Source organism: Panthera onca, chromosome D1 (assembly GCF_046562875.1).
Source record: "Panthera onca isolate mPanOnc1 chromosome D1, mPanOnc1 haplotype 2, whole genome shotgun sequence".
In the NCBI taxonomy this organism is placed as follows: domain Eukaryota; kingdom Metazoa; phylum Chordata; class Mammalia; order Carnivora; family Felidae; genus Panthera; species Panthera onca.
This window is the reverse complement of record NC_138348.1, coordinates 3,635,515-3,648,861: the sequence shown is the minus strand read 5'-3', so window position 1 is coordinate 3,648,861 and position 13,347 is coordinate 3,635,515. Positions and strand designations below refer to the sequence as shown.

The 13,347-nt window shown below is 59.4% G+C and overlaps 1 protein-coding gene across 1 annotated transcript; it reads right to left on the bottom strand.

Moving 5' to 3' along the window:
• Positions 1-7,159: 7,159 nt before the first annotated feature.
• FGF19 (fibroblast growth factor 19) lies at positions 7,160-12,600 on the bottom strand. Its single transcript, XM_078432593.2, has 3 exons — positions 12,175-12,600; positions 11,720-11,823; positions 7,160-8,856 (listed from the first exon to the last, which is right to left on the bottom strand). The coding sequence occupies exons 1-3, from the start codon at positions 12,413-12,415 to the stop codon at positions 8,542-8,544; spliced, it is 660 nt and encodes a 219-aa protein (XP_078288719.2). The 5' UTR covers positions 12,416-12,600; the 3' UTR covers positions 7,160-8,541.
• Positions 12,601-13,347: the final 747 nt, after the last annotated feature.

Here is a 13,347-nt window from a genome sequence, read left to right as displayed (position 1 = left end):
CTGACGCTTAAATGACTGAGCCACACAGGCGCCCCCCCCCCCCAACCCCCGCCATGATGAGTGTACTCTTAATCCCCTCACCTGTTTCCCCCATGCCCCCCACCCACCTCCCTCTGGTGACCATCAGTTTATTCTCTATAATGAGGAGTCTGTTTCTTGATTTGCGTCTCTCTTTCTTTGCTCATTTGTTTTGTTTCTTAAATTCCACATATGAATGAAATCATATGGTATTTGCCTTTGTCTGACTCATCTCGCTTAGCATTATACTCTCTAGCTGCATCCATGCCCTTGCAAATGGCAAGATTTCATTCTTTTCGATGGCTGAGGAATATTCCATCGTGTATATATACCACGTCGTCTTTACCCATTCATCAGCCAGTGGACACTTGGGCTGCTTGCATGATTTGGCTATCGTAAGTAATGCTGCTATAAACGTGGGGGCGCACGTACCCCTTTGCAATAGCGGTTTTGTATTTCGAGGGGTAAATATCCAGCAGCGCCATAACTGGATCACGGGTTAGTTCTATTTTTAGCTTTTTGCGGAAACCCCATACTGTTCTCTCCAGTGGCCGCACCCCTGTGCGTTCCCAGCCGGAAGGGCCGTTTTCTACCTGCCCGCTCGGAGCCTCTGACAGCTACAAGCCAGGAGACATGCAGAGAGACTGGGGGTCTGGTGCTGTGACCCGCGACCAACAGGCGTCCCCCAGCACTCCCGCCCTACAGAAGGGCCCTGGCCGGCAGGGGTCAGCCTCCACCCCTGGGGGGGCCCCCGCTCTGAGATTTGGGTCGGAGCTCACCACCCAGGCCCTCCAGCTCCGAATCCCTCCATCTTCCTGACTGCTCTGGGATCCACGGGGACACGTCCAGTGCTTCCAAATGCAAGGAGGAGACAAGGAGAGTCTGGGCAGGCAGGCCCCCCCCCCCCCCCCAGAAGTCCTCAAAGGCCGGCCGGTCTCAGAGGGAGAGTCATACGCGTATGGAGAGGCAGAGACAATCGGGGGTAAAGTGGCACAAAGATCCGGCAGCGGTACTTACTTCCGCCCAGAGGGGACCGACCTCTCCCGCGCACCCTTGTGTCAGCTCGGGCTCGGTTGTGCTGAGTGACAGAGACACCCTGACATCTCAGTGGCTTCTGCCCCGAAGGGCTGGCTGCTTCCCACTTGCACGGAGTCTAGCATGGGCCGGGCCGGGGCTGGGGGAGGAGGAGGAGGAGGGGGGTCTCCCAAACTGTGATTTTCAAAGGTGGCGAAGGTGTCAAAGAAAATACGAACGTCTGAATCTTTGCAGGTGCCAAAGTTGCGAGCTTACTTTGCCAAGGGTCTAGCGCAGCGTAGACGCTCCGTACATGGGGTCGAAGGAATGAGCGGAAGAGCTCAGCTGGCAGGTGGCTGGCTGGGAAGGCCCCCCTCCCCCCCCCCCCCACCCTCCACCGCCGGGGCCATGGGAGGGAGGAGGGGCCAGACGTCCCCTTGGCCCTGTTTGCCTGGCATGTTTGAGCAGGGCCTGCAGGGGCCTTCTGGCCCCAGCGCCCCTCTCTGGGCTTTCGCTCCCCTGCCCAGCCTGGGAGAGCTCTTCTATCTCCCGGCCTGAAGATCTGCCTCCCAACGGGACAGTGACCCCGGGAGGCGAGGCTGGGGCTCCCGAAACCTGAGCACACTCACTCTGAGCTCTGCAGCACTAAAGCCCAGACCCTTGTTTCCATTCCCTCCTCTACTCGGGTGTGTGGTGCTGCTCGAGGAAACCAGCTTTTCTCAGCGTCTGAAATTCAGTCTCGCCCACCGGGCATTAGTGGGACTCACCTCCATTTGCTCATCTGTGAAATGGGAAGAATACTGGTCCCCTCCCCGCCTCGCAGGGATGATGGGACGATGGGTGCCTGGCATGCAGGAAGTGCAATAAATATATTCATAGATATACACATATATATGTTCGTTTTTGTCAATATAAAGATTTATATCTATAAACGTGTATATTTATGTATTGTTTTCCAGGCGCGTGTCTAACGGCGGGTGGAAGAAGGGAAGGAGCCTTCCCCTCCCTCCGCGCTCTCCTGGGGTCCAGAATCAGAGGTTCTCCGCGAAACTAACCGGGCAGGTGGACGGGGACCCCGGCAGGCAGGAGGCCGGAGTCGGCCGCGCGCGGGCCGTTCGCGCACCCGCCACTGGGGGGCGCCGTTGCGCTTCGGGCCGCGCCTCCCAGCTCGGCTCCGGGCCACCTGCCGCCGGGCTCGGGAAATCCCTACTGGCGGCCCTTTCACGGGGCTAGAACATTCTTATCCTGAGCTTCCGTTTCCCCAGCCAGGCCACAATAATGACGACAAGGACCCACTTATCTGTGTGTCAGAACCTCTTCTTAGGTTATCACTCGTAATTCTTAAAAATGTGCCCTGGGGGGATGTTATCCGTATCACTCAGCGGGGACACTGAGGCTCTGGGGGCGAGGGGGCCACGTGGCTTCTAAGGGGCAGATGTGAAAGCCACCCCAGACCACAGGGCCTCCCTCCATTACCGCCTACCCCAGCCTCTAGCCGCCCAGCCCCCATTAGAGCAGGTCCTGAGCCACTCACTGCCCCTGTCCAGCTGGGAGCACTCCGATCACATAAGGAGAAGGAAACCTGGGCCGACTGACATCACCCAGCTTCGATGCAGGAGCACGATCGCCGAGCCCCGAGTCCCAGGTCTCCCAGGGAGAGCACTCTAGAACTCCTCCCATCAACCTGCTCTGGTCTGAGCCCAGCTGCCCCCAGCTCTCAGACGCTTTCTCCAGGGCCGGTGTTGGATCCAGGCTTCACCTGGGCCTGGGCTCCCTCCGTGCTACCTGGGGGCCCAGGAGCCACAGGGCTGGACAGCTGACGAGGAAGGAGGTGACCCCCACCCACCCCCAACCTGCCTCGGGCCTCTCCCGCGCCCACCCCGCCGGGGCCCTGCCAGCCCCGGGCTGGTGTCGGTCGTGGGTGAAACTCCAGGCCTGGCGCCCTCACCGTCGGCCCCCCGTCCTTCCTAAAGTAAACAGTTGCGGTGGTTCTGAGGGATCTGACTGCACACGTGTGCATAAGCATTGCCCCTGGACAAATTGAGAGTGCAATCCGGCGGCCTCTGGAAAGACGCGTAACGTTCGTACCCTTTCCAACACGGCAATGCCTCTCACCTTTCCATCGGTCGTGGGTTGAATGATGCTCCCCAGGACGATGTGTCCACCTCTTAACCCCCAGAACCAAAGAATGTGACCTTAGTTGGGAAAAGTATCGTGGCAGATGTAAAGATCTTGAGACGGATCGTTCTGGATTACCCACCTGGGCCCTAAATCCAATGGCAGGTGTCACATGGTAACGCAGAAAAGGAGACGCACTGAAGAGAGGCCACATGAAGCCAGAGGCAGAGGCCGGAGGGGCGCAGCCATCAGCCCAGGGACGCCTGGAGCCCCCCAGAAGCTGGAGGAGGCAGGAAGCATCCTCCCCCCCTACAGCCTCTGGAGGGAGTGAGGCCCTGCCCACACCTTGGCTAATAAAGAAAAAAAAAAAAACACCCCTCTAAATGGAATCCAAGGACCCCCCCCAGTCAACAGGCGGGAAGATGGGGCCCCCCCGAAGGGCCCAGGGGGTCAGCCGCTGGTGTCAGAGCTGGGGCCGGTGAGGACTCCTCCCGGGACCCCCGCTCTCCCCCCGCTGTCCCTGAGCCCTGACTGCCACAGAGACCGCACCCCACCCACGTGGCCTGGGGGACTCCAGCGATGACGTCCCCCATTCTGTTCTACACCCCACGGCGGATGGCGCTTCCCAGGGACCTGCATCCCCGGGGCCAGGGGACCCCCTGTGACCCTCCATGGCCCTAGGAATAGAGTTTGCCTTCTCCACCTGGCCAAAAAGGAGCCCGCCTCACCTGGGTGTCCCTCCAGCCCTCACCGTGCGGGCACGTCCCGGAGACAGGCCTCGGAGCCAGAGCCCCGGGGCACTCTGTCTCTTGCCTGCAACGCAGCACAACACCTTCCAGGGCCTTCCGTGAGCCCGGAGGGGGGGAAGCAGGGAACCTGCTCGGGGAGACTTCGCTCTGGGAGCGGCGGGGTGGGGGCGGGTTCAAACCCCCTCACCGTGTCTTCATGAACAGACCACATGGAGACAGACAGGGGTTTGCTACGAGCCCAGGGACAAAATGTTATAGATGGCGAGGCTCGAACATTCGTTTGTTGTCTCTGTTCTGGAGGCTGGAAGCCCGAGGTTGGGTCGCTCAGGAGGCCTCTCTCCCCGGCTCACGGACGGATCTTCTCCCTGTGCGTCCTGCTCCTCTCTTCTCATGAGGTCCCCATGACTTAATCACCTTTTATGTTAATTTTTTTTACATGTTTCTTTACTTTAGAGAGAGAGAGAGAGAGAGAGACAGAGAGTGAGCGGGGGAGGGGCAGAGAGAGAGGGAGACCCAGAATCCGAAGCGGGCTCCAGGCTCCAAGCCATCAGCCCGGAGCCCGACAGGGGGCTCGAACGCATGAACCATGAGATCGTGACCTGAGCCGAAGTCAGACGCTTCACCGACCGAGCCACCCAGGTGCCCCCTTCATCACCTCGTTTAAAGGTCCCATCTCCAAATCCGGTCACATTTTGGGGTGCTGGAGGATGAGGAAAGTGGTGGAGTCCAGCCTTCCTCCGCAGACAGGCTGGAATGAAGGAGAAACACAGCCCGGCCCAGACGGAGGGGAAATCGGGACAAGGTGTTGCCATCCTGGCCTCCAAAGGGCGGCAAAGTTGGGTTCTCTGAAGATATAATAACAGAAAAAGACTCGGAACCTCAGAAAGGAACGGTGGCCATCAGACTGGTGAAGCCAGGGCTAAGCGTGTTAGGCCACGAGGCTCCTTTCTCTTGAAGGACAGTCGGGGAGGGTGCAGGGCTGGCCAATACGAGCCCCCCGGGCCCCGGGCCACAGAGATCTGGTGGGGAATAAATAAACTCGGGACAGCAGAAGGGTTCTGGGACCCTGGTAGGAGCTGTCGCTGGGACAGGACGTCTGTCATTCCTGCTGAGGGTGCAGGAGGATAGAAAAGCCTGGAGCCGCTGGGGACCATCTGTCGTTTCCAGGGGAGAAGACGCCAAAAGCCGAGCAGTTCCCGCCACCCCCCCCCCCCCCACCGGCCACCCCCCTGCAGCACGCCCGAAGCCAGGTGGGGCCGTTCAGTAAGGCGCGTCACTCCCAAGAGTGACATAACCTAAGGATCCTCCCTTCACAGGTGGGGAAACGGCCCAAAGGAAGAACTCTTCTGGATTCTGCTTCTGGGCTCTCACCCCTGGACAGGCTTATCCAATTGAACTGCCCCCGCGACTCTCTCGCCATTTGACCCCCTTTCGGTGCGGTGGGTCTAAAGCGAGGGCTGCTGGGTACGATCCAGGGCGCCCAGTTAAATCCGAATTTCAGGTGAGCGGTGAATCGTTTCTTAGTGTAAGTATATCTCCTACTGCGTGGGACGGACTTATACTAAAAAATGTGTTGCTCGCCTGAAATTCAAATGGAACGGGGCGCTGCTGTGTTTTTATTTGCTAAATTTTGACAACGCTGTCCGAGGCAGGGAAGGGAGATGAGGCAAAAAGGCAAACCCTCCTTCCTGAATGTGGAGCAGAGGCGGATGGGGGGGGGGGGTGAGTACAAGGGTGCAGCCTTGAAAAATAATCCTCGTCTCCTGCCAGAGGGCCCACGTCATCCATTCGTATGGATGGACGGTCCTCCACAGAGACAGTGAAAATGTACCAACCATCAACACTCTAGTGTGAATTAGTTTACAAAGCTGTGCATTTACTCATTATTGTCAGCTGTGCTGCAGGGAGGAAACGCCACATCATTTTCCCCCTGAAGCATTGGTCTCCAGAGCACAAAGGATCAAATGGAAACTGTCTTCCTGTGGCTCTCATCCTCCGCTGCACATTTGAATCACCGGGCAGCTTTACAAAGTCCTAATGTCCAGGCCACACCCATTCCAGTTAAACCGGGACCTCTGAGGACGGGGCCTAGCTGTCGTATTTTTCCCTAGGTGATTTCAACGTGCAACCAGATTTAAGAGCCAGTGGAAATCATCGTCCAGGGCCAAGAGTTCTAGTCCTGGCGAGGGCTGCTTGTATACCAGGCGTCTCGCAGACATAATTCCATTCGATTCTCCCAACAGTCCCGCGGTGCAGACGTGGTTCATCTCACCGGCCACACCAGGAGGCAGGCTGAGGGTTGGCCTGACTTCCTGGAGGTGACACAGCGGGGGGCTCACGGCCTGACCCCACAGCCCTTCTGCCATGCTGCTTCTGGACTGTGCGACTTCGGATGAGTGCCCTCCCTCGCTGGTCCTGTCCTCCCTCACCTGTGGAACAAGGGGGTAGACGATGCTACCCATTGTCGCGTGACGAGGCGTTCAAGAGTGAGGACCCTTCGCCAGGGGCGTGAGAGGCGTCGGTAGACTTTAACCACCATCTTCATGGCAGCAACGGCCGACATAACCCGCCCAGTAGCTCCCAGCTGAAGGACTGAACTGGACCCTTGTCCCCATCAGGCACCACGTGGCCGTTCCCCTCCTCGTCCCATTTTACAGGTGGGGAAATCGAGGCTCAGAGAGGTCGAGGATTTGCTCCAGGATGAACGGCTAGTAGGGGAATTTTGCCCCCAAACATGCCGCCGACTGCTTTCAGTTTTTGGCTGTCTAATGAGGGGTTGCTGCTGACATCTAGTGGCTGGAGACCAGGGTCCCTGTTCGTCATCTAAGCACTCAGGAGCCCCCACCCCCGACAGAGAATACTGTGGCCACGAATGTCAACATGCTGCGGGTGAGACAGTCAGGCCACTGCTACTTGGGGCTTGTTTCAGGCATCTGAACACACACACACACACACTCCTACACTGTGGCTGCCCTAACGTGTAGGAGGCTGGCACCCAGGCAGGAAGGGAAGCCGGCTCCAACCAGCCTCCACCTCTGGGTTTAACCTAATCTATTGTTCAACCCACCCGAGCCTCAGCTTAGGGGACGGTGACAATGACCCAGGAGCTCCCATACAAAGTGCAGTTTTAAACGTAGCCCGCGCACGAAGCGTGTCCTCTGAGCCCAGCGCCGGGATCGCTTCCCTTCCCGGCCCCCCCCCCCCCCCCGCCCCGCTCTTCCTCACAGACACCCAGGTGGCTAACGAAATGCAGCTTCTGGTACAAATTGTGCTTTAATGTAGAAAACAAAACTCACGTACGTCATAAATACAACTTGGGGGGCGGTATAAATAAAGTAAGAAAATAAAGAGATGTACATATCAAACAAAATAAATTACTCATAAATACCGCGTGGGAAACTAAGTGCTGGGGAAAAGGCCCCCTCTCCCCGGCTGCTTCTGCAAGTGACTGGCCGAGATCAGGGGCTGTGAGTCCAACCTCCTCTGGCTCTTTGAATGAAATGTGCCGGTCTGCCTAAGGAGGGAGGCCGTCGAGTCCCGTGGCACGTCGAGTCCCGTGGCACGGCAAGACGTGGTGCCGGCACGGGGCTGGGGAAACGGAAGCAGCCCCAGAAGATGGTGTGGGCTCCTCTCTGGCCCGTACCCACGGCGCTTAAGGGGGCAGAGAACGCCAGAGCCACAGCATCGTGTGTGGGAGCGGGAAGGGGGTAGGCCTGTGGGTTTCCGTCCCGAGGGGCGCTCGTGGGAAACCCACGTGACCCAAGCACATGGGATCCCGTGGAAACCCGCATCGTCACGGCAAGGGCTGCCGGCACTGTCCTCGCGTCCCGTCCCTCTGAGCAGGTGGCAAGGTGGCCGTGCACTCGGGGGAACCAGTCTGAGCCCCGGCACGCGGTGGGTTCGTGCAGGGCGCTGGCCGTCCGGGGGGCAGCAAGTGACTTCCCAGTGTGCCCTGGGCAGATTGCCAAGGAGTCTGGTGACGGTGATTTGTCCCAGAACCAGCCCTAGTAGGGAGTTCTCAAGATTTACCCAGGCTGGAGGCGGCCTGTGGGCTCTCCCTGTTCCTGAAGCCTGGCGGGCCGTCGGTCGATTCTGTCCTGGGGGGGGGGGGGGGGTGGTTGGGGAGAGTCAATGAACCTCCTTGGAGTTGCCACCTTCCATCAATTCTCCTGTGGCTGGAGTCCAATTTACCCAAGGTTTCACAAAGCTGATCACCCATACATGAGTTGTAAATGGCGTCTTTTCTTCCGGCTGCCCCCCCACCCCCACCCCGCTGGAGACGACGGAGAACTGCAGGAAATTTCAGCTTGGCGGTAAGTACCTTCCCAAAGGTAGTGAGCTCCCGGGTCAGTGGAGATATTCAAGCAGTATCAGGGCCCCACAGCCAATCATCCAGCAATGGTGAAGGTGCTGGGTGCGGGAGGGCTTACAATCTCACGATCATACAAGTCTATCCGCTAAGAGCTGGCACAGCCAATGTAAAACTCTGTTTACGTACAAGTTCTCTACGTTTCTTCCTAAAGCTAAAAGGAACAGGGTTGTACTTGTGGAACCACAGCCGGAACCCACTTTGCAAACACGCCAGGTCTGGGGTCCTGGCCTCTACAGGCGGGGGAGGGAGGGAGGGAGGCCAGAGCCTCAGTTACTTTTGGAAGCTGGGACTCTTCACTAGCCCCATTTTGGTGGCAATCCCAAAAGGGTCCATGCTGTCTGTTTCCAGGGGTGAAGAAAACCTCTCCGACTCCACGTGGTCCTGGAGGTCCCTGGGCTCTGCTGGGCTGCCGGGCAGCATGGGCAAGAAATGGGACAGGGGCAAAAACCCTCTGCCCCTGTACAGCTGCCTCTGTATGGCACTACTCAAAGAGACGGGGAGACGGTGCTTCTCGGACCAGTACACGTTGTAGCCGTCGGGGCGGATCTCCTCTTGGAAGGCACAGTCCCCAGCAGAGTACTGAAGCTGGGGAGAAAAGAGACAGCCGTGAGCACCCGTGGCTGCCCCCCCCCCCCCAGAAGGAGCAGGGAAACTGGGCACAGGCGAGCACCTGTGGTGCATACTTCCACTTGGGTCTGCGTGATGGTCGTATGTATCTGCACATAGAGTTAGAGGTTCTATAAAGCATGAAGGTGTCTAAAGTCCATGGTTATGTATGCAAATATATACTTGTATCATTAAGGTATGCGTTACACTAATGACTATACACAGTGAGCGTGTACTAATATATAAATGTGAAAAATCAGGGGCCTCTGGGTGGCTCAGTCGGTTAAGCGTCCGACTTCGGCTCAGGTCGTGATCTCACGGCTTGTGAGTTCGAGCCCCGCGTCGGGTTCTGGGCTGACAGCTCGGAGTCTGGAGCCCGCTTCGGATTCTGTGTCTCCCTCCCCTCAAAATAATAAACACTAAAAAAATTTAAAAAAAAATAAATAAATGTGAACAATTATAACAGTAAATGTTAAATATAGAACATATTATATATACTTTATAAATTTAGACATATAGATGTTTTATATACCTTTATAACCTTTCGACACACATAGACTTCAGGAATACGTGTCACGTATATACTCAATATCTGTATACACGTTACACGGGTCTTTTGGGTCTCTCTCTAAATCACGTCACTTAAACTTGGTCTTGTTCTGATATGCACAAAATCAGAGGTGCGATATGTATCCTGGGCCCCTCACCCTTTCCGTTAAATGCACAACTATTGACATCAAGAGGTTCCTGGCACCCACCGGCACTTTGGGAGACACTGTTAAACTAGGTGTGCTGTCCCGATCCCACCTGGGGCCCAGGTTAAAGCATCTACTCCCCATTGAGGCCTGAGTAACAGCAGGCGACCCAGAGGCCTTTTTGTCTGATGCCCTGGTAGGAAACATCAGGGCTCCCTCATTCAGAGGGGGAGGGCCTTCCAGGCAGCCTGCCAGGATTATCAGGATAAAGGCAGCCCCCTCCCCCCTGGCCCAAGACGGAGCCTGCACCCAGCGGGTGGCCGGAAATGCCACCGGAAGGGCAGAAAGCAGCCCCCCGGGTCCCAGAACCCTGGTAGCTGAGAGACAGCAGTGGGCCAAGCCCTGTGCCAAGCTGGGGAAGGTCATTACCCCGTGGGGGACACAGAGGACAGCCCCAGGCGGGGAGCCAGGAGGGCTGGGCGGTAAACAACCCCGGGAGGCACCCAGTCTCCTTCGTGCCCAAGCCTACCAGTCTCCTTCGTGCCCAAGCCTACAAAGGTCGCTGAACTGCAGGTGAGTGAGTGCGATGCTGATAAGGCGCTGATAAGGCTCAAGTCTAATGAAGCAACAGGTCCTGGCCCCCCCTGACCCGTGCACTGGGACAGAGCCACCAGACGTCGGGGAAATGCAAACCGATAAATAAACAAGGGAAGGAAAAGCGAACGCTGCTGGGTCTTTGGGCGGAACTCGCGCCCCACGCTCTACTCCGCACAGAAAATGAAATGACTTCAAGTTTCTTGGAGAAAGCGGAATTTGTCTTTAAAAATAAAAATAAAAATAAAACAAAAACAAGGGATCAAGAGGCAGAACAGGATTTTCAGTTATGGGACATCCCCCCCCCCCCCCCCCCCCGGGCTTGGACTGAATGGTGGGTGGACCCATCTGCGCCCCCGGGTCCTCCGGCCACAACTCCCCCCCACCCCCCCCACCCCCCGCCCCCCAACTGTCGCAATAACAAAAGTTGCAACTGCGGGTTTGGAGTGGGTGTCAGCTTTCAGCAAGCGACCACCTCCCTTCTTTCCCTCCACTCTTGTCCTTTCCCGCAGGACTCCGCCATAAAACCTGAAGCAGGCACTCTGGGTGTAGATCGAATACACTGGCCTCGGGGCCACAAAACAAGGCGGACACCAGAAAGATTCGCGCTGCGGGGGAGGCCCGGCCTCTGCATGTTTTCTGGGGGGCGGGGGCATCCCGGGAGGCGCGGCCTCCCCGCCCCCCTCCGTCCCCCTCCAGCGTCCGAGGCCCCGGCCCAGCGGGGCTGCATTGAGGCCCAGCGCCGGGCCGGGACCTCACACAGCCTCTTCTGTGCGCCCGGGGGCGCGGGCGGGGCGCGGGCTCCCTTTGAACTCCCCCGCCTTTGTTCCCAGAGACCAGGACCCAGCAAACGCACACTTCCTGCCCCGAGACCTCGATGGTCACCTGGGCCTTCCCAGCCCGTTCCCCCCAGCGCCCTCCCCGCAAAGCCTCTGCAGTACAGGTGACCCACACCGGGGCCAACACGCCACTGGAACGGGATTCCAAGGCGTCTGCAGAAACCACACTGGTAGCAGATAAAAACTAATTAGCTGAAAACCTTCCCAATCCCAGATGTGATTTTTTTTTTTATTCCTGACTCATTTGAAGATTGCCTTTTTAAAAAAGATCCAAGTTGTGAATATCCTTTCTCGTTCTTTCCTTTCATTTTTCAGCCTAGGGAAGGAAACGGAGGCGAGGACCACCCACGCGCAGGCCGAGACTGCAAAGGCCCGAGGTGGGTTTCCCTGTTTAATATCAAAGCAAGCCGGGTCCCGCGTTTCCTCTGTCCCACTGGGCCGGCCTGCGGCTCAATTGCAAATGCAAAGGCAGCTCTCGTCCGCCCTGTGGCCACCAGCCAGGACCGGAAGCCTCCGTGGAAAAGAACTCGCACTTTACATTAATCTGGCCCTTTGCCGTCTTCCCTTCCGAGCTCCGTGCCGGACCCGGCGGCGAGAGCGAGGAAACCCCGGATTCGATTCGGCGCGCACCGCCCCCCTCTCCCAGCCAGGCTCGGCCTGGGGCCCGGTGCAGGTCCCGCGCCCCAGCGCGTACCCCCGGGGGGAGACACGTACCAGCCCTTGCATCCTGCCGTCGGCGCCCATGCAGAGGTACCGGACGCTGTGCACGCCCTTGATGGCCACGGTCCGCAGAGCGACTGCCCTGATCTCCACCAAACCTGCGCGTGAGGGAAGCAGAGGCTACAGCCGGGACCCTCTGGGCCCACAGCACGTGGATGCGGTCGGCGCGCGGGCCCACGCCCTCCCCGCTCCACCTCCGCGTGCAGGCTGGGACCCTGGGGAGGGAATGGAGCACCCAGGTTCCTGGGAGCGGGGGGTGTGCGGGAACCGAAGGTGGCGAGCGAAGGATAACGCGTGGCTGCGCTGGGTCCACGTGCCGGTGCCCTCATCCCCCACCTCCCCGCGCCGTCAGGGACCCCGGGCAGGGAGCAAAACGCAGAGGCGCCACGATGTAGGGTTCCCGCAGGACGTAAAGGGAAGAAGGGGCACCGGGGCGGGTGGGCACTCACTGTGCGCGCTCTGGCTCCGCGCGCAGTCAACCCCCCCGTCGGCTCGGATGCGCAGGAAGCAGCTGGAGAGGCCGTGGGGGCCGGCGGTGTACAGGTGCCGCAGGCGGATGGGCTCACCCCAGCCGTAGTGCACGTGAGGCCCCGCGTCCGAGAAGGCTAGGGGGCGCCCGGCTGCTGCCAGCCAGAGACCCGCTAGGACCAGGGCGCGGGTTACCGCGCACTGGCTCGGCGCGCTCCGCATGGCACCTCCCTCGGGCTCGGGGCGCAGTTCTGGCGGCGAGGGTGCGGGAGGCTGGGCGGTAGCAGGGCTGTGCGTGCCGAGACGGGGTGCGTCCCTCGAGCAACGGTGAGCTCCGGGCGCCTGGGCGCTCAGCGCTCCTGCTCCGACGGCGCGGTGGCTCCAGGCCAGCGACCTTATATAGCGCGTCTTACCCGCCCGGCGGGTGGGTGCCCGCGACTCCCGAGCATTTCTTATCAGGATTGCATCAGCCCTCCGCCCCCCGCACACACCCACTCACACCCCGCCTCCTGCCCCAGCCCCTCCCCGGACCCCGCCCGGGTGACCCCGCCCAGGCCTCCCGGACCGGGGGGAGGAGTAGCCCCGCTTCACCGGAGGGTTCGGGGGAGCTCCTCCTCGCAGCGCGATGGCGGGGCCGGGGGCCAGGTCGCTCTTGGCTGGGCGAGTTTGGTTTTATAAAGCAATCAAGGAGACCCCCGGCCCCGCCCCCGGGCCCCCGGCTCCCCCGGGGAATGCGCTCGTCTCGGGGCGTTAGCAGGAGCGGGGAGCCCGAACCCCGTGACCAGCTGAGTTTTGCATCCCTCGCTCCCGGTCTGGAGCAGCCTCGCCTGGGCTGTGGAGCGCTCTCCCCTTAAAAGCCTGCTCTCCGCTCCCTCCCGCGACGGTCCTAGCCGTCATATCTCCAGATGTAAAGCTGTCCATTAGAATTTCCCCCTGCAGCTCGGACTAGCTCACGTTTTCCTGGTTTTATGTTCTCGCGATCCCTGCCCCCCTCCCGCCCCCTTTTACCCCGGTAAATTGCCCCCCGACGGGGGGCCGGGCTCGAGTCCCGGGAGGAACAATGGGGGAGTGGCGCGCGGCGAGCGCTAGATGGCGCTTCGGGCCCGGTTTCGGCCTCTGGGCCGGCCTGGGCCGGCGGCGGCGGCGGTGCCCCG

What these genes read in the sequence shown, in the direction of transcription:
- FGF19 (XM_078432593.2), bottom strand. Translation starts at nt 12,415, where the DNA reads ATGCGGAGCGCGCCGAGCCAGTGCGCGGTAACCCGCGCCCTGGTCCTA. An exon ending in GCGGAGCCAGAGCGCGCACA is followed by an intron (nt 11,824 to 12,174) that starts GTGAGTGCCCAC and finishes CCTCACGCGCAG; the next exon opens with GTTTGGTGGAGATCAGGGCA. An exon ending in ACGGCAGGATGCAAGGGCTG is followed by an intron (nt 8,857 to 11,719) that starts GTACGTGTCTCC and finishes TTTTCTCCCCAG; the next exon opens with CTTCAGTACTCTGCTGGGGA.